Source organism: Malania oleifera, chromosome 4, assembly GCF_029873635.1.
Source record: "Malania oleifera isolate guangnan ecotype guangnan chromosome 4, ASM2987363v1, whole genome shotgun sequence".
Classification (NCBI taxonomy): domain Eukaryota; kingdom Viridiplantae; phylum Streptophyta; class Magnoliopsida; order Santalales; family Ximeniaceae; genus Malania; species Malania oleifera.
In genome coordinates this window covers 115,024,808-115,043,736 of record NC_080420.1, presented here as the reverse complement: position 1 = coordinate 115,043,736, position 18,929 = coordinate 115,024,808, and the positions used below count along the sequence as shown (strand labels likewise).

Here is an 18,929-nt window from a genome sequence, read left to right as displayed (position 1 = left end):
ACCCACCAAAGAACTTCCCTAGGTACTATCATATGCTTTCTATAGGTCAATTGAAACCATTTGGAAGTCCCTCTTCTTTTCCCTAAACTTTTCTATTATTCTTCTCAAAAGATAAATGACTTACATTGTTGATCTCCTATGCATAAATCCAAATTGATTCTCTAGAACCCTCGTTTCTAGTCTTATTCTATGTTCAATTGCCCTTTCCCAAAGTTTCATCATATGACTCATAATCTTATTTCCACGATAGTTATTACAATTTTGAATGCCGCCTTTGTTTTTGTATAAAGGTATTAATGCACTTTTCCTCCATTCCTCTGACATTTTCTTGATACTAGAATAATCTTGAATAGATTAGTTAAGCATCTACTTCATTTATCCCCTAAATATTTCCAAACGTCAATTGGGATGTTGTTTGGTCCTATATATTTCCCACTTTTCATTTTTTTAAAGCCATATTAACTTCAAGACTCTAATTTTGTGAATAAATCTCCTATTTTTAGACTTTTCCTCATTTCTCACTTCCAAGTTCAATATTTTATCATTTTGGTTACATAACACTAATAGATCAGTCATTAAATTTAGGAGAGACAGAGAAAAATGCAAACTAATATCCCAGAGTTTTATTTGGTGGTACAGTTACAAGGTAAACTCCACATGGTAACTATACTATTATTTATTTCTGCATGTAAAAATTCATCTTCCAATAGCATCGTATTGTTAATATGGTTGAAGAACCTCGTGACAATACTATAGCTGAACTGTTGTCAATATTCTAGCATAGTGCTATCGAGATTACTTTGCCATGAATTTAAAGTGTTTTTTTATATATATTATAAAATGACTAATAAATGCATGGCTGACATCAGTTTTGTAAGCTCAGACATGTCCGTTAGTAGGTTTATGTAGTCAAATCCAGTGCAAATGCATAAGATAAAAGGCTGTAATAATGTATTATTTAGTGGCAGAATTGGGTCCAATTTCTTACATTCTTCCCTGTTCTAAAGCTTCTCTGGAGAAAAAAAAAAAAAAAAAAGTAGCGATCTTTTCTACTTCCAAGCATCCCCATTACTCTATTTCCAACACCAACACAACCAGTTCCTCAACTCATGGGTACTCCCTACTCTTTTTCACAAAAACATCAGAGTGCTTCCATAAAAAGGGTCAAATATCAAAAGTAACCATCAGAGAAATTTCAAAAGGTCATAATCCATGAGGAAAATGATCAGCAGAAAAATGAAGAACTAAATCACTGTATGAGATTAAGAAAAACATCATACCTCTGATAAGATTCAGTATTACTACGCAAAAGAACATTAACATCAAGAATGTCGTCATTATCTTCCTGAATAGCAAGTGCAATAATATTTATGGCATCAAATTTAGGGTTGGGTCTCAAGTCTCCTCTGGATTCTGCTAGAACCTACAATACAGTACCACATTCAAGTCAAAGATAAGGCAACTGATGGAAAAAAATAGTTTTTTTGGTTAGCCTGTTAGGTTTTTTTTGTTGTTTTCCATTCGTGACACATGAATGAAGTCTAATATAGGTTGATACAAGATTTTAACAAAAATGAAAGACTGCCGACAACAACACAGTATAATTGAAAAAATATAAACAACCTAATAAGAGTTCTTCAATCCAAAAACACCCATGGAAAACATTTTCGCAATTGCTGGCCCACCGAAAACTACTATTCAAAAAAATTGTGGGTCAAAAATACCCATATATGCTATCTATCCCAGAAATTGAAATATGAAATTGAGGACTATTCAACTTCTGCGGTGTTGGAATAGAGAAAATTTTTCTCATTTGAATGATTCATCACCACTTACAAAATAGAGAAAAAGATATAGATGTGATTTGATGACCCTTTTTTTTTTTATTTTTTTTTATTTTTTATAAACAAAAAAATTTTATTAGAAAGAGAAGAGAAAATAATTACAGAAAAAGAAAAGAAAGGCTGCGAGGAGAACAGGGCATCCTTCAATAGTCAATGAATACAACAAAGAAAAAGAAAAAAAAAATATTTACAATACATCTCTAGTGAAGCAAAGCAATGCAATCTCTCTGATAATCATCAAGAGAAATAACACCGAGGTGACACAAGAAAAAACAGTCTGCTCGAAACCAAATTATGTGATGTAACAGCGCTCTTAAAAATTCTGGATTCTTCTCAAACCAAACACATTAAATGACAGCAAGGACTGCGCATTTCCAAAAAGCTTTCTTATCCTTCCCCCTTCCAAAACCTCTAAAATTAACAGCACAAAAACAACTAAAATGAAGGGGATAACCCAATTCTCCCCAAGAACTCCAACAAGTTATTCCGAATCCATGCAAAATGACAATGTAACAACTAACAACAGATTTGAAGAAGTCTTCCCACTCCTAAAACATAGGGCACATAGCCTTATTTGGCTTTCACTTCTAAAGCAAGTCATTACTAAGCATCACAATCTTAGCTAGAAAAACTTTAATTTTAAAGGAACTTAACCTTCCAACAAAAGAATGTAAGGATAGTTGATTAGCATTAGGAACATGAATCAAGTGAAGAAACATTTGCAAGAAAAATCCCCATAATATCTAGTAACCAAATTCTTCCCTCCCCAAGTATGAAAAGAATCAAGGCCATCCAACAAAAGGACAAGATCATTCGTCTCCCTCTCTTTTAGGTTTCTCACAAAGTGAAAACCCTAAGTAGGTAATCGGAAAAGATGAGGACACATTCAAGCTAAAGCAGCCTCTCCAATCCAATGATCTTCCCAAAACAATTTCTCTCCCCCAGATCTTATATCAAACCCAAGAGAGAACAAGTTGATAGATCTGAGAAACAAATTCACAAGGACTCGCACAGGTAATATCAACAAACACTTTAGCATCTTGCCTATGCTGTTGGCATTTGAAGTTACTTCAGATTACCTTATGCCAAAGAGAGTCATGCTCTAAGGGAAGAAAATATTTTTGGATACCAAATTACCTAAACCCAAGCCCCCACATCCTTTTAGATCTACTCACTATCTCCCAACCTATGAGATGATATCTACCCCACTCACCCATTCCAAACCAAAAAAAATCCCTCACCAACTTCTCTATTCTGTGTGCTGCCTTCATAAGAATCTTAAAAAGAGACAGCCTTGATAAGAATCTTAAAAAATGACGCACAAAACAATGGAATGGAAGAGATCTGTGCTTGGATAAGAGTACTACAACCCCCTGAAGTAAAGAAACCTCCTTTCCACCCGTCCTACCTCCTAGAAACTCTCTTAAAAATAGAGTCCCAAAGAGAAGGTTCAATAGGATTACCACCTAATCAAGTAATGCACCAACTAAAAACACCACTTTCCGCACTAGCATGGTTATAAAAGCAGAAGCTGTAGAAATGTGTAACATTAATGCATGTAGCAGCAAGCAGAAGCAGAACATGTTGCATAATGGGAAGTGGGTGTAACGGCATTGAATGTTTTTCAAGCCCACAAAATCTTAGGTATATTGATTTATATGCATGTTTTAAGATCTTAACCCTCATAAAAAGAGTTTAAGTGCATTTTGGGTCCTTTAGTTCAACTTACGAACATTGTTTAGTAATGAAAATAAATTTTGCATTTGCTTTAAATGGCTTTCGATAGAAAATTTATATATTTTCATTCATCACACATATTTTCACATTTTCATTAATCACATGTGTGACGAATTAATTAATAAAACAAAATAAATTGTACAATCCATTAATTTGTGCACAAGACATACAAAAAATACAATAACTTAAATAAGTTCTATAATTTTATTTCTTAAAGTACTAAAATCTAATAAATTCAGTCTTAGACAAATAAGTTATATTGTATAACTATAACCTAATCTTTAAAATTTTATGATTAATACATCTATTTTAAAAAAATTAATTTATTTTTTAATTAACAAATTAACTAATATTTGTGTTAATTAATATCTTTAATTTTCATTTTAATATTTTCAAATAAAATTTTTTAATTAACATTTTAATTATTATATTTTAAAAATTAATTAAATTTTACTTAAAACTTTATAAATAATATCTTTAATTAACATTATATATTTTCTAATTAAAAATAATATTTATTCTAATTTAAATTTTTCACTTTTATTTTATTAATAATTATTATTTTAAATATAATAATAGTGTGATTGTATTACAGTATAGTGGCATTATTTTCTAAAAGCCAAAATAATAAGAGGAATTTTGTCCAAAAAGTAGGATTCTGTGAAACTTACCCACAAGGGAAGGTGGGAATAGGATGTCCATGTTTCATGTGAATCCCTTCATTCCTAGGAATGTGAACATGCTTGCCACATTCCCATGAACAAACAAAGGTAGGAATGAGATGTCACAGGCATCACAGTCCTAGGAATCTTGAAAGAGTCGTGAACCAAATGCCCTCTTTTGGCCTTGAACATTAAAATAAGACGACTTTGGATCTCTCTACTACTTGGTATACAACACCGAGAAAACCCTTAACCCATATCTGCTCCATGTTTTCTTCTTGTATGCTCTTTCCTTTCTAATAAATTCATCTTCTTTTGCTTATAAAATAAAAAAAGATATCCTCCTAACAAACAAAAAAAAAGCAAAAACAAAAGAAAAACAATAAATTGCAGAACATCAAAGCATTCCAATCCAACTGTAGATCTGCCAGAGATAAATGCCAAAAGAAACCGTTAGCTGAAACCCATAAGGAAGTAAGAAACAGCAGTACTCCAAAGTAACTAGAGTGAAGCAGCCTCTGTCTCCAAAAATCTGGTATTTCTCTCCAACCAACGACACCATAAAATAGCCATAAACAAGCAAATGCCCAAAGCCTTTCTCTCCTTCCCCTTCCCCAAACCCCTGAACCTCATAAAACAAAACACCTCCAAAGTGGAAGAACAGATCCCACTTCTCTACAAGAATACCAAACAACTTACTCCAAAGTGACCAAGAGAAGTGGCATTATAGGAACATGTGCGAGCAGTTCTTCTCCCCACTGTCAAAGCAAAGCACACACACATCAGGCGATAAATACTTATGAGCTTCATTTCTGAAACAAGTTATTAGTGTTAACTTTTCCAAATCACAGTTTACATTAAGGCTTTAGCTTTAGAAGGAACTTTAGCGTTCCGAAGAAAGAAGTGAAGAGCAAAATAAATAGCATTGGGATTATGGAGAGACATGGACCAAATGAGAGAAGAAGAATTCGCAAGAAAAACCCACATAAGTGTCTAAAACCCGCCCTTTTGTCCCTCCCCAACTGAGCCAAAAAGGATGAAGCATGTCAAGTAAAGGGGCAAAGCAACATCTTTGAGTTGTGACCAATCCTATAGGAAAGTTGCCTTCCACTGGAGAAGAAGACAAAGCCACATGACAAGAGCCCAATTGCTCCACTTGTGCTGCAACCCAACCTTCGGAATATGAACACCCCTGATAAGTTGTAATAACTTCTTTATAAGCCTTCCTTCTTGTTTATCTATTCCTTAAACTTCACAAGGATGCTGTTTTATGTACATTTCACGAGCCAAGCTTGTTCAAGGCATTATGCTTGCCTATGATTACTAGCCTTGTGTATGTGGAATGGGTAACCATCATGTAAATAGTATTACAGGGTTTATTAGTTGAGTGTGTTTATTCCTTAGTGTAAAATGGCAGTATGATCCTCAGTCAGTTTTATGTTCCCTAGTGCCAGAGCTAGAATAGCAAAGAAAGCTCTTTAGGGAGGATGAGTGTTCATCAATCATCATAAACCTCACAAGCATTTGTAAACTTGTTTAGTCTACCTGCCTCTCCTGCTAAACACACGTTGCTTATGGAGGTTTTGTTAATGAATCACATTGCTTTTCTGTATACAGCATGATTTACATTTTCTTACTTGATCGTTTACTGCTTCCGCTTACTTTGCATTTGATGTTTGTGAATGTGTTATTGTAGTAAATTGCCATATACTCTCGGCTGACTAGTTAAGCAAGACTGCTTTAGCTAGTGCTGAACAACCTTCAAAAGAGGAGAAAATTGAGCGGCAGTTTCCTGGAGTCTACATATAGCTCCAAATATCCAATCTTCCCTCTTATATGTTATTAATAATAAATTAATAATAAAGTCTTTAGGACAAAAATACCCCCATGAACACAAATCTATTTATTAAAATAACATTTTCTCTTCTAATACTCCTCAAGTTGGAGGTATATAAATATCACTTAACCCTAGCTTGTAACAAATATTAGACAAGGCGAGCTAAAACAAAGGCTTTGTAAAAAAATCACCTAACTAAACAACAGACTTCATAGAGAGAGTCCTCACAACATTCTTCAACACAGCATACCTCACAAAATGACAATCTACTTCTATGAGTGCTTTGTCCTCTCATGAAACATTTGATTGCAAGCAATATAAATGGCAGCCTGATTATCACAAAACACATCTATTGCCTTTGTTACCAAGAATCCCATCTCTGACAGAAGAGACTTCGGCCATATAAGCTCAGCCATAGTATGAACAATAGCTTGATATTCTGCTTCAGCACTAGATCTTGCTACAGTAGTTTGTTTTTTGCTATGCCCAGTAACAAGATTACCAACCACAAATGTACAATATCCAGTAATAGACCTTCAATCATCAACAGATCCAACCCAATCTGCATCAGAGTATTCCACAATCTCACAATATCTATTACATTTATATATCAGACTTTTTACCAGGAGAGCCTTTGAGATGCTACAAAATCCTACAAAAAGCATCCAAATGTAGTTGTTTGGAATTTTCTACAAACTGACTCACCACCCCAACTGCACAAGATATGTCAGGTCTAGTGAGAGTCAAGTAGATCAACTTGCCAACCGACTGCTTATATCAACATTTGTCTTCAAAGTCTGGTCCAACATTCCTAGACAACTTCATATTGGGATCTATAGGAGTATCAACTGGTTTGGCTCCCAACAAACCAGTCTCACTTAGCAAGTCCAACATATATTTTCGCTGAGATAAATTCAACCCTTTCCTACATCGTATCCATACCAAGGAAGTAACACAGAATACACAAGTCCTTGATTTGGAATTTTTATTTTAAGCCACTGCTTAACACCTGCAATCCCCACTATGGTCGCTTCCAGTGATGATGATATCATCAACATAAACTACTAGAAGTACCACACCTATCCTTGTTTCGCGGATAAAAACTGAATGATCAAGGTAGCACTGGATAAAGCCAAATGCAGAGACCATAACACTAAATTTATCAAACCAGGCTCGAGGAGACTGTTTTAAGGCCTAAATGGCTTTATGCAACCTGCATACTTTATCATCTTCCCCTTAAGCAACATACCCAGGAGGTTGCTCCATGCATACCTCCTCCTGCTCTTCACAGCCAACTAAAATAAAGCCAATCAAAATTTATTGCCAATGAGATCAATAGACAAACATAATTTAATCAAGCAACAGAGAGAAGGTATCAAAATAACCGTGCCATATTTTTTGGTGTACCCCTTGGCAACTAACCAAGCCTTAAGCTGTTTAATAGAGTCGTCAAATAGATATTCGATGGTGTAGACCCAATGACACCTAACCAACTCTTTACAAGGAAGAAGATCCACCAAGTCCCATGTCCCTCAAGTGGTCAAGGCATCCATTTCTACATCACAAGGTTAGCAAGTGCTTCAACATGTGAAGAAGGGATAGAAAATGAGGAAATAGACAAGGCAAAAGGACGCATAGAACTAGGAATGTGAAGAACTGAAACATAATGAGCAATAGGATAAGCAACTAAGGATTGCTGAGCAAATGTTTGAGTACCTTTACAATGAGCAATGTCAAATCCAAATCACATTACAATGGATATCCAGAACCAGAATTCAATAGTATGGGCAGAGGAGGCACCTGCATGGTGGTACAGATGTTTGCACTTGCTTTCTATTGTTCATAAACCTTCAATTGTTTCACTGGATCAGTAACTAATGGATTTGGAAAAGAGGTAGAAGATTTCTCAAAAGGGATAAGGGTAAAAACAAGAGGATCAACACAAGAGGGGGGACCATAAATCTGTTGATTGAATCAGAATAGATTCATCCGACACTGGAAAAATAGGATGTCCCCTCCAAAAAGGTGACATTACGATGAACATATTTCCTACTAGTGTGAGGATCATAACATCTATATCCTTTCTGAGTTCTAGAATATCCAACAAAGATACATTTAACATCACAAGATAACTTGTCATGACCAATATATGGAACATGAACAAAACATGTGCACCCAAAGAAGCGAGGCACGATAGATAACATGGATGTTTTTGGGTATACAAGGAGAAGGGAATTTTTCTACCTAGAACACTTGAGGGCACCCTATTGAACAAAAAATAGGCTATAAAAAGAGCATCAACCCAAAAGGTTTTAGGAACATGCATATGAAGGAGTAGAGACCATGCTACATCAAGTAAATGTCTATTTTTCATTTAGCTACTCTATTATGTTAAAGGGTAATAGGGTATGCATACATGATGTTTCATGAATAATCTCTTTGGCCAAGGAAAAAGATAGAAACTCATTTCGAAAAAATTCAAGTGCATTATTAGATTGAAAAATTTGAATATCAAAGCCAAATCGAGTTTTTATTTGTAGGTAGAATTAAGTAAAAACGTTCAAAAATTCAAACCTATCTTTTAACAAATAGTTCTAGGTCATACATGAAAAATCATCCACAAAGGACACAAAATACTGATGACCTGGTCAAACTTTTGACTCTACACGGACCCCGAATATTTTAATGAATAAAGTAAAAAAATGATTTACTACGAGAGGAGACTCTAGACAGAAAAGATGTCCTAATATGCTTTCCAAACTAACGAATAGAATACTCAAAATGAGAAAAGGATTTGAACATAGGAAAAAATAGTTGTAGTTTTTTAAGGGAAGGATGACCTATACAAGCATGTCAATGATCAAGAGACACACCATGAGTAGAAATTGAGGAAGTTAAATGACAAGAATTGAACCCACCATGAACACCATCAAAATAGCACAATCCATCCTTCTCAAGCCCTCCACCAACCTTCTTCTTCATTTGGAGATCCTGAATAATACAATAAGAAGGAAAGAATGATACATAACAGTTATGAGACTTAGTTAATTAACCAACTAATAGCAGGTACAAGGGAAATTTAGGCACATATAACATAGACAAAAGATGAATAGAATGAATTGAGAGAATATTGCCAGAACAAGAAACTAGTGTAACTGAACTATCAGCAAAAGTAAGCTTAGAGTGTAGAGCAACGGGGTTCAAGGACTCAATCAAATTAGGACTACCTATCATATGAGAGAAGGCACCATAATCTACAACCCAAGGTGAGCAGGATGAAGAGGCAAGAAGCCTTGCTGTACCAGAATGGGCCACAGTAGCGCTAGATGTGAAAGACTCAGTTTGATGTTGTTTAACCATGCAAAAAGATTGTTAAACTCATCTCAGAGCACGGTGGGTGATGTACTCAACTCCTAGTGGAGTGGCTAGGTGTGTTTGAAGTAATAGTAGAATTGCCCTACAGAAGATGCTTATAGGCCCGAACTGGTTTCCCAAGAAGATCCAAACAAATATTGTTAAACTCATTTCAGGACACAATGGAGGATGTACTCAACTCCCCAGTGGAGTAGCTAGGTGTGTTTGAAGTGGCATTAGTAGAATTGCCCTTCGTAAGAGACTTATTGACCTGAGCTGGTTTCCCAAGGAGATCCCAATAGCGATCAATGGTATGATTTTCCTTGCCACAATGTGCGCAAATGCAAGAATTTCCACAACGAACTCTTTGTGTAACTACTGCCATGATCACAATCCAAACTGTCCTCCTCCAAAACTTACCCTACTACAGTTAGAGGTAGTATCCATGGCTGACTTATTGCCAGGAAGGAGCTTGAGAAGTCAGGTAGCACACATTAGCACAAACAGCACTTTCAGGACTTAAAAAAACTAGGACTCACAACACTTCAAACTCTCCAGAGTCCAGAACTTCAATAGGCAGCTATGACTACAGAACTGACCTTCCAACATCCAAAGGAATTACTTAGCCACCAAGAACAGGGCAGACCACAGAAAAAGTACCGCAGGCATTTTATAAACAACCAGGCAGCGGCTCCAGGCATTATGGATGGCAGCAACTGGAAACGAATTCAGAGAAGAACAGGAAATAAATATTTGAACACCAATCGAAACCAACCAGCAATCGGTACAAGATTGTAAGCAATCAATCATGAATACACGTCATCAAAACAGCTTCATCAGCAAACCACAAAGTGACAGAGGAACAGCAGTGGCAGCAGCATACTTGAAATAGAGTATAACTGACTTAACATCAGCAGATCACCATGAAAACACATAGATTCCTTGCAAGGATGCTGCACAACCTAACCCAAATGGAGGGTGTCCTTAAACGACTCTCAAACCAACTAGAAAATCAGATTGGAGAACAGATTAGGGGAGGATAAGGAAAAAAACGAAAAACAGAGCATCAAAACCAATCTGATTGAAGGAGTTCAATGCTTTGAAACCATTGTTGTAAAGTTACAGATGGAGGAGAGAAGAAGAGAAGGAAAGAAGAGGAGATGAGAAGAATAGGAAAAAAAGATGAAAAAACTGAGCAGCAGTTTCCTAGAGAGTACAGCTCCAGGTCTGCCCTCTTACATATTAATAATAACAATAAAGTCTTAAGGACAAAAATACCCCATTAACAGAATCTAATTTTTAAAATAACATAATCTCTTCTAACAAATTGCATACAGCCTCTTAAGAACAAAAATACCCATTAAGACAATCTAGTTAATAACATATTCTCTTCTGACAAATTGCATAAAGCCACGTTCTCCAATCCCTTTGCAAATCAATCAAAGAAATCCCCCTAAAAACATCAAAAGCCATGGCCGAGGAGAAGCTAGCAAGACCATTCTAAACCAAGACAAATATAATGGTACAACCAAAATCATTGTCATTCTCATTAAGTCATACATAGATGACTAAAACAAAAGAAATGCAAATATCCTGACCTAACCCCTGTTAGATTACCACTTTACCTAAAAGCTTAAGCTATTAGGGGTAGGCCAACAATGCATATCAAGCCTTAACACTCCCCAGCACGTGCATCCCTGAGCACATGTGGAGAGATATGCAAATGATGAAAACAACACCCATCGTAGAAAATAAGATAGTTCTAAACAAATATAGATCATAAATGTGGGCAACAAGACTAGAACCCACGACTTCTTGGCAACCTGGCTCTGATACCATGTTAGATTACCACTTCATCTAAAAGCTTAATCTATTACATTGTGGGCCAACAATGCACAACATGCCTTAACAACCCCAAAATCAATGTCATTCTTATAGAATTCATCCATAAAGGGCTCAAAATAAAAGTAACAAAATGCATTTTGTTTCCTCAAAAACCCAAATATTGAAGAGATTGTACAAGGACCAGCCCCTTCACATGTTCACATGCTTGTTGCCTAAATCTGAGACACATGGCAGGCAGGTCCCACCCCTTTCAGCCGACTTCCTTCAATGAGTCATCAAGAGCTGGTACACACCAGCACGTGTCTCATGGTCTAGGTTAGGTAACAAGCACAAGGGCATGTGGAGGGGCCGGTCCCCTCTATATGTTCTCTAAAAATTAGCGTACTCAATTTCAAGATTTAGCCATCAAAAGGAAGAAAGAAAATGCATGGCTAGCAACTACAGCAATTTAAAAAATAGAAAAGTGGAAATATGATCAGTTCATCAGAATGTTGTTGTCTAAATGAGAGAACATAGGATATATCACATTTGAAGACATCTCTTCAGAATATGCTTTAAGATATGTTAATGTAATTTGCAAGAATAACAGACGAAGCTCACAATACAAAATCCGTAAAGAATACCTCTATACTAAACAATGTCAGCTGCTGGCCTCCACCAACACTTGCAGAATCCCGGAATCCCATTTGACTAACAGGAGTGGGCTTCAAGTTCCCAGCTGGGCCCGAAATTTGAGAAACATCTTGTGAGCAATCAGAGCATTTTTTCAACGTTACAGTACTTCCTTCACTCCGGAGTGGAGGTGTCACATCATTACAAGAAATTCTCTCTTCAGTATTGAGGCATTGATGCTTTTCATGATTAGGCTGACTAAGAATAGGCTTCACATGAGTATCAGAACAAGATTCAGGCAACACATTATAACAAGTATCAGCAGGGGAACCTTGTGGACCTAGCAGACCGGTAGACAATCCTGCAAAGAGTTCTTGACACGTATTACATAGTTAAAATATCTTTTTCCCTCTGAAAGGTGTTAAAAAAAATACCTTTATTTTTCACAGATGAAGGCTTCACAAGCACTGTCCTAGAGTTCTCTCTTGAAGTACCTAACACTCCATAACCAGCATCTATATATGAGAAATTCAATTCAACTGGAAAAGGCATAAATTCTCACATAGCACCTCCAATTGATACCTGAGTCATCATGCAATAGCCATCTAGAAACAGAGTCTCTGGATGGAGGAGAAAACATAGGAGTCAACATGTATAAGACAGAGCCATCATTTTGATAGTGAGTGGGAACACCCTTGACGCCTTGAAGGGAATTAAAGTCTTTTTTTATATGGCACTTGTTTGAAACTTCTTTCTCTCCTCTATTGTCAAAAAATGGAAGATATTCATCTGCACCCCTCCCTTGAACTGCATGATGAAGAAAGAAACATAAGCTAGTAAAGAGTAACAACAGAAAAGCATTATATGATCAATCCCATGCAGAAATATGAGGGAAGCCACCAAAATCAAGACCCTAACTTACATATAATCCTAAAATTATTTAAACTAAACATAAACAATAAAGAAAATTAGTTTCTGCTCAATTCTCTAAATGTCATAATGAGAAAAACAACTTTCAAAAGGACGACATGCATGCAAATTTGCATGTGTAGTAACAAAATGCTATATTTAAGCACAATACACCCAAAAAAAGGAGAGGGGGGGGTAATATTAAAAGAACCGTAGGCATAAGTAAAAACTATTAATTCTTTAGATAAAAAAAAAGATTAAAAATACATAGCACTAGAAAGGAAAAAATATAAAAACTCGATGATGACAAGAAGTCCTCTATAATAATTTTTTTGAAAAAAAAAAAGGCAAAAAGAAAAAGAATAAAAAAAAAAACAACAAAAAATTTAGACTGCCTATTAAGAAACCTTCTCATCAAAGCTTGACTACCATAGTTAATTGTACTCATAAAGCTATACCATCATGGTTGTACTCTTTTAAATATCTAGCACAAATTTTTTTCTCAGCACAATTATCTGCCCCATTGCCAAGACAAATTTCCTGCTCACTAGGAGCAACCAACTCCATCTTACTTGTGGGCAACCCATCCCCTCAACCTCATTATGTCAAATAACTGAGACTTTTTTACCTTTAACCTGAGATTCACTTCCATTTGCCCTTAAACTTTTAGTCCCCTTCTACACCAACTGTAGGAGTCTCACAATAAAAAATAAATAGTTTAATTTCATAAACTCATAGTTATTAAATGTCGAATACAAATAACAGATTGAAATGATAACCTTGATGTATTGCAAATTTTCAACTCCATTGATTGGTGTTTTATTAGAAGTTAAATTTTAATGTTTGCCTGTTTAAGTATATGGATTGTGTAGTGTGTTATCGTTTTTTCTTTTCATAGATACTATAATACCATTTTTCTGTTTTGGATGGCAAACGAAATATATTAAGACAGAGAAAAGAGAGAAGTACAAGCTAGGAGAGGACAAGAGATCCTCAAAGCAAAAAGAAAGAAAAAAAAAAAAACATTCTATTACTCTAATACTCCTGTGCACATGTTAGCATCAAAAGGTCAAATTATTTTGTTTTATCTAAACTGATAATTACTGAGTAAAGTTCATGTGTTTTTAAACAAATTTATAATACTTGGATAATAATCAACACTTGACCATAGATATATTTATGATTATATTTTTTCTATGATTGATTAAGAAGAGTAAAACAACCACTGACAAGTAGAAAACTATAGGAAAGTCAAGATTAAATTGTCATGTGGCGAGTATGAATTAATATAGCAGGTTCTTATGTGGTAGGCCTGTAGACATGAAATGATTATGTGAAAGTGGATTCTAGTAGCTTGTAGCTATTTTGGTATCTTGAAAATAATGATGAATGTCTTGAAAAGTTAAACCATATTTATGTCCGATACAATGTTTTACACTCTTAACTTGTCAGCATTTATGTGAATACAATTTTAAGCATAAAATAAAATACTTTGCAGGTTAGAATTCTGAGTGACATAATCCAGCAATACAAAAGGCAGCCACAGAGCTTCCATTAAATATAAAACACAGGAAACTAAACCTACCACCACATACGGCCTATTGAAGCCAAATTATTACGGGTGTAAATGGTTTGGTACTGCTTAGTTTCAAACTACTTTGGTTTCATAAAATTGGAACTAGAACCTACCCAAACTATTAGATTACCACTTTACCTAAAAGCTTAAGCTGTTAGGCTGTGGGCCAACAATGTATATCAAGCTTTAACACTTCCTTGCACATGCAGCCCGATAGCACGTGGAGACAGAAATGCACAATAGATAACACCACCCCTTACAGGTAATACAATAATTTTTTAAACATCACAATAAACAAGGGCAACAAGACTACAACCTAGAACCTCCTGGTGACTGGCTCTATTACCATGTTAGATTACACTTCACCTAAAAGCTTAAGCTATTAGGTTATGGGCCAACAATGTATATTAAGCTTTAACACAAACCATGCTTGGAACTAAAATTAACCAAATCCAAAATTTTTCTGGTTCAGTTTGGTTCTGTTCCTGGGCGAATAAAACTTTGCATAACTATAGGTCTGACACATTGCTCTTTGGAAAAAAAAAATTAACTTGAGACATAATGTGGGCCTTTTATTCTTAAGAATAATTATATTTATAAACTGTATACATGATTGTAAACTTAAAAGCATTACATTTTAAGCAAAAACAATAAAGGAGATGCTTGTTGCTTAATATGACAGAATTTAATGTGCCAAACCCCTTCATTTAGTGGCTACCAGCACATTCCACTAGAAGTCCAACAAAATTGAAGAAAATTAATTCCAAGCTTCAACAACTAAGTCCAAAGATTTCAAGTTTGCAAACTTGTAAATTAAAAGCAATCCATTTTCAAGCTATTAAAAGCATAGCTTGAAATTTCAATAATCCAACAAAGTTTAACTGAAAAAAACTAACCCATATACAAAGTTTAGATCACATGATGACAAGTGACAACTTAAGCAAAAGAAACAAGCAAGAAAAACATCTAACTTCAGCTCTTAAGGCAACTTAGTAACAATTTTCTCTTTCTATTGGTTTTCATTAATCTTATCTAATATGTACTTTATATATTACTCATATATAAATACAAAACACATTTGTTATAGTGACCCTACCTCAAAAATCAAATGCTTACGAATTCAAGTCTCAAGTTGACCCCTTCTCAAAAAATGTTAGTTTAAAATTTGAGTTAGTTCCTTAGAATTGGTTTGTTTTGAATAGGTTTAAGTCTAGTATGGTTTGGTTCAATTTGGTTCTAAATGGTTCAGCTCCTTTGACTGAAAAATCAAGAACTGAATGAAACCAGTTCTTAAATTTTTGGAACCACAACCTCCTCAATAACTCAAAAGAACAGAAACAACTGCTCAGCTTGATTGGGTTCAGTTCTTAGTTTTAGCTAGTTCCTTATTACAGCCATAAAAATTATCATCTAGCAATGTGTGCCTGCGTTGAATGGAAAACATTTCTTAAAACAGTAACTTTAACATGTCCCCTCAGGTTACTAGTTGGCACACACAACAAATAAACTAAAGAAGCTCTACCTATATGCATTCTAGATTTTTTGTGGAGTGGCAGCTGAAGCACTCAAGCTTATGCACTAAACTGATTGTCAAAGTAGACAATATTGTATTACTCAGCCATCAGGCACTTTCAATTTTCATACAATTATTTTAACCCTATGAAGAGTGAATCTGGAGCAAGAAAAGAATCCCTTGCATTTCCACTAGAATTCTAATTCCTAATCACTAGTACTAACTCTAATCAAACTATTCCATATGCTCAAGACCAACGTTTCTATCCCCATATGCTCCAAATCAATGACTCTTTGACACTAAAGCCAACCAAATATATACTTAAATAGACAATATTTAGATTATATCAAATGAAGAAAAAAACAGAAAAGAAAAGAGACACTGTTTAGATTACATACAAAGAATCTCCATTGTGAGAGGGAGAAACTGACGTTGGCCATATATAAAACGCAAATAGAGTATGTTTTAATGTAAAAACAAGAAGAAATGAGCAATAAGATCCAAGAAATAGAAGTGCAACCTGACGTCCCTTTACAAATTTCCCCATTCCCATATAAAGGGCAATTTGAGAGAGTAGGTGACCACAAAACATTTTCAGATGTACCGTCTGCCCAATCCATTGTGGGAGGCCTCTTGCATAAGGTCATGCTAACCAATCCCGTGGGTTTTGCTTCTATGTCAACAACCTTGGATACGGAACAGCCAGACATGTACGAACAATTATCCCTTCCAGGTGCACATTCAAAGAAGTTACAGCTCTTATGGCTACTCTTGCAGTTGTACGTATCTTTACGAGACATATCAGCTTCAACATTACAAGTTGAACAATGGCTTAGACCAGCAGCATCCACTTGCCGCAATCCATCATCAGCCAAAAGCTTATCCTCAGTGTCACACTTCATCAACTGCCTGTTAACTACTTTGTCAGGTTTACTGCAAGTATTGCCATCACACGTCACAGGTACCACAGAACTAGACGCAGAGCCCAGTTCATTAATAGCACAATTCTTACAATGGTCCCCAGACACGGCAGAATCTTGCTTCTCAAAGTACGAAGGCTGAAGAAAATTTCTAGTTCCTTCATGCAAAGGACAAGATACAGAAATGTTTCCTGCAGCCTCAGCATCAAGTATTTCACAAGAATCAAAATGTCTATCTTTAGATGCATAATCTTGCAATAAACCATCACAGCAGGATGACAAGGGCAATTTACCATACATGGACCAATTAGAAAGCACAGGTTTAACATCACTAGCCTCACCACCTGCATCCAGAGCACAAGTTGCCATACATGTACTCCTTCCAAAGATTTCTCTTTGCTGGTCAATAACTGCAGAGCTAATGATGTGAGACTCAACAGGCGCCATTTCTTGTGCAACACTCTGTGCTGTCTGGAAGTCTAACTGCTGTGACTGGATTAACATACGTTCGTTTGAATCTTCTTTCAAAAGTATCTTTGTAATTTTATGGGTCCCAGAGTCAGGTGACTCAAGCCGATAGGATCGCTTTTTCCTCATCAGGTCCCGGACAGAGCCCCCAACTAATAAACTGGCTTCCTTTGAGTCACAAACATTTGCCATTGCACTGTTTAATGACCTGCCAGAATATATGTCTGCCTCTTTTCCAGAACCTGTTCCTGTACTAGCTTTAGTTCCAGCACTGCCACCAGTCATGTTACAAGTGACAGATTGTACAACATTTTCCTGGGCTATGGAGAAAGGTAAAGAACCCCAAAATGGGTCTTTCTTTTTGTGGATACTGGTAGACCTCAAGCTCATTTCTTTCTGTAGCTGGTGTTGAGAAGGCCTTCCAGATTCACTAGTAATATCTATTTCAAATGAATCAGTGCCAGGAGTTCTGTACTGTTCATCACCAGAGCCATCCACTTGGGGAATAATTTTCCCTGATGAGTTGCCATGATTAACAGAACAAGAATTCCCTTCCTTCAATCCCTCAAAGTCAATCAAATCATCAATTGAATCAAGAATGTCTTGACATTCTTGATGAGATTCACTTTCGTACTCCTTATTAGCTCTCTCCAACACCTTATCAATTGTTGTTGCAGGAAACAAAGGACTCAGAATGGTCTCATGAGCAAGTTCATCATCAGAGTTTATATCTTCTGCTGCCTGAGAGGAGGTAAGCCACTTTAGAAGCCCCAATGCCTCTTTATCTGCGGCCTAAAAAATAAGTAAACAAAAAAATTGAGAACTAGTTTTTAGCCATAGTCTGAGCAGCATAAACAATAAAAAACAACAAAACATGAGAAAGACAGTCAGTAAACTGTACACTTATCCGACCCGCCCAATCATTGTATAGCACTATTCTAGGGGTGACCCCCTCAAAAATAAAAAATAAAAAAAATCCCCTTCGATTGCAGGTACGCAGGTTCCCAGAAGAAACATAAAAGAAATAGTGCAAGTAGTTTTTTTATTCATTAGGTTTCAAGCAAATCAAAGTTTGAAACAGAAAAAAACAAAAAGAAATGTGGAGAAGCATCCCATGATGAGTGTATTGGATAGTGATTTTAATTGTTATCAAGACTTGCTTTTAGAAGAGGTTTGTGATGAATTTGGATATCTACCAGAATACCTTAGGTGTCTCCATCCCAGCTGGGCAGTTTAGAGGGTGTTCCCATCTTCTGAGGATACGGGTGAGAGAAGCAGGTGAATGAACCATTTGAGGCTGGTACTTTGCCCACCCCTATTTCTTGTATGGGGGAGACTAATGGGAGGGACATAAGAGGCTAGAAGCAGAACAGCTGTTGGACAAGATGGGTTTCTCGTTGTTCAATTCGATAGGCAAAGAAGTCCGAATGTCAGTAAAAGTAAAGTGGAGAAAAGGATAGCAGGAATTAGCCAAGTTGAAGCACTCTCTAAATTGTAATTCTTTCCTTTCTTAATATATTTTTTTTTATTATGAAAAAAAAAATAATAGTTAGAGGCTTACAGCAATAGATGCATCAGTTCCCAGAGTCTCCTTCACTTGCTAAGATGCTAACACAAGTGCCCCATCAACAACAGAAAGATAGTGAGTACAG

General features: G+C 35.9%; 1 protein-coding gene across 1 annotated transcript in view; it reads right to left on the bottom strand.

The window, feature by feature from the left end:
* LOC131152683 (DNA polymerase zeta catalytic subunit) overlaps positions 1-18,929 on the bottom strand; it is a 94,872-nt gene that overhangs the window by 39,536 nt on the left and 36,407 nt on the right. Inside the window, exons 12-16 of the mRNA XM_058104484.1 lie at positions 16,410-18,069; positions 12,474-12,698; positions 12,326-12,385; positions 11,903-12,252; positions 1,281-1,423 (exon numbers count right to left, since the gene is read on the bottom strand). Coding sequence (XP_057960467.1) covers positions 1,281-1,423; positions 11,903-12,252; positions 12,326-12,385; positions 12,474-12,698; positions 16,410-18,069 — 2,438 coding nt within the window. The remainder of the gene's footprint in view (positions 1-1,280; positions 1,424-11,902; positions 12,253-12,325; positions 12,386-12,473; positions 12,699-16,409; positions 18,070-18,929) is intronic.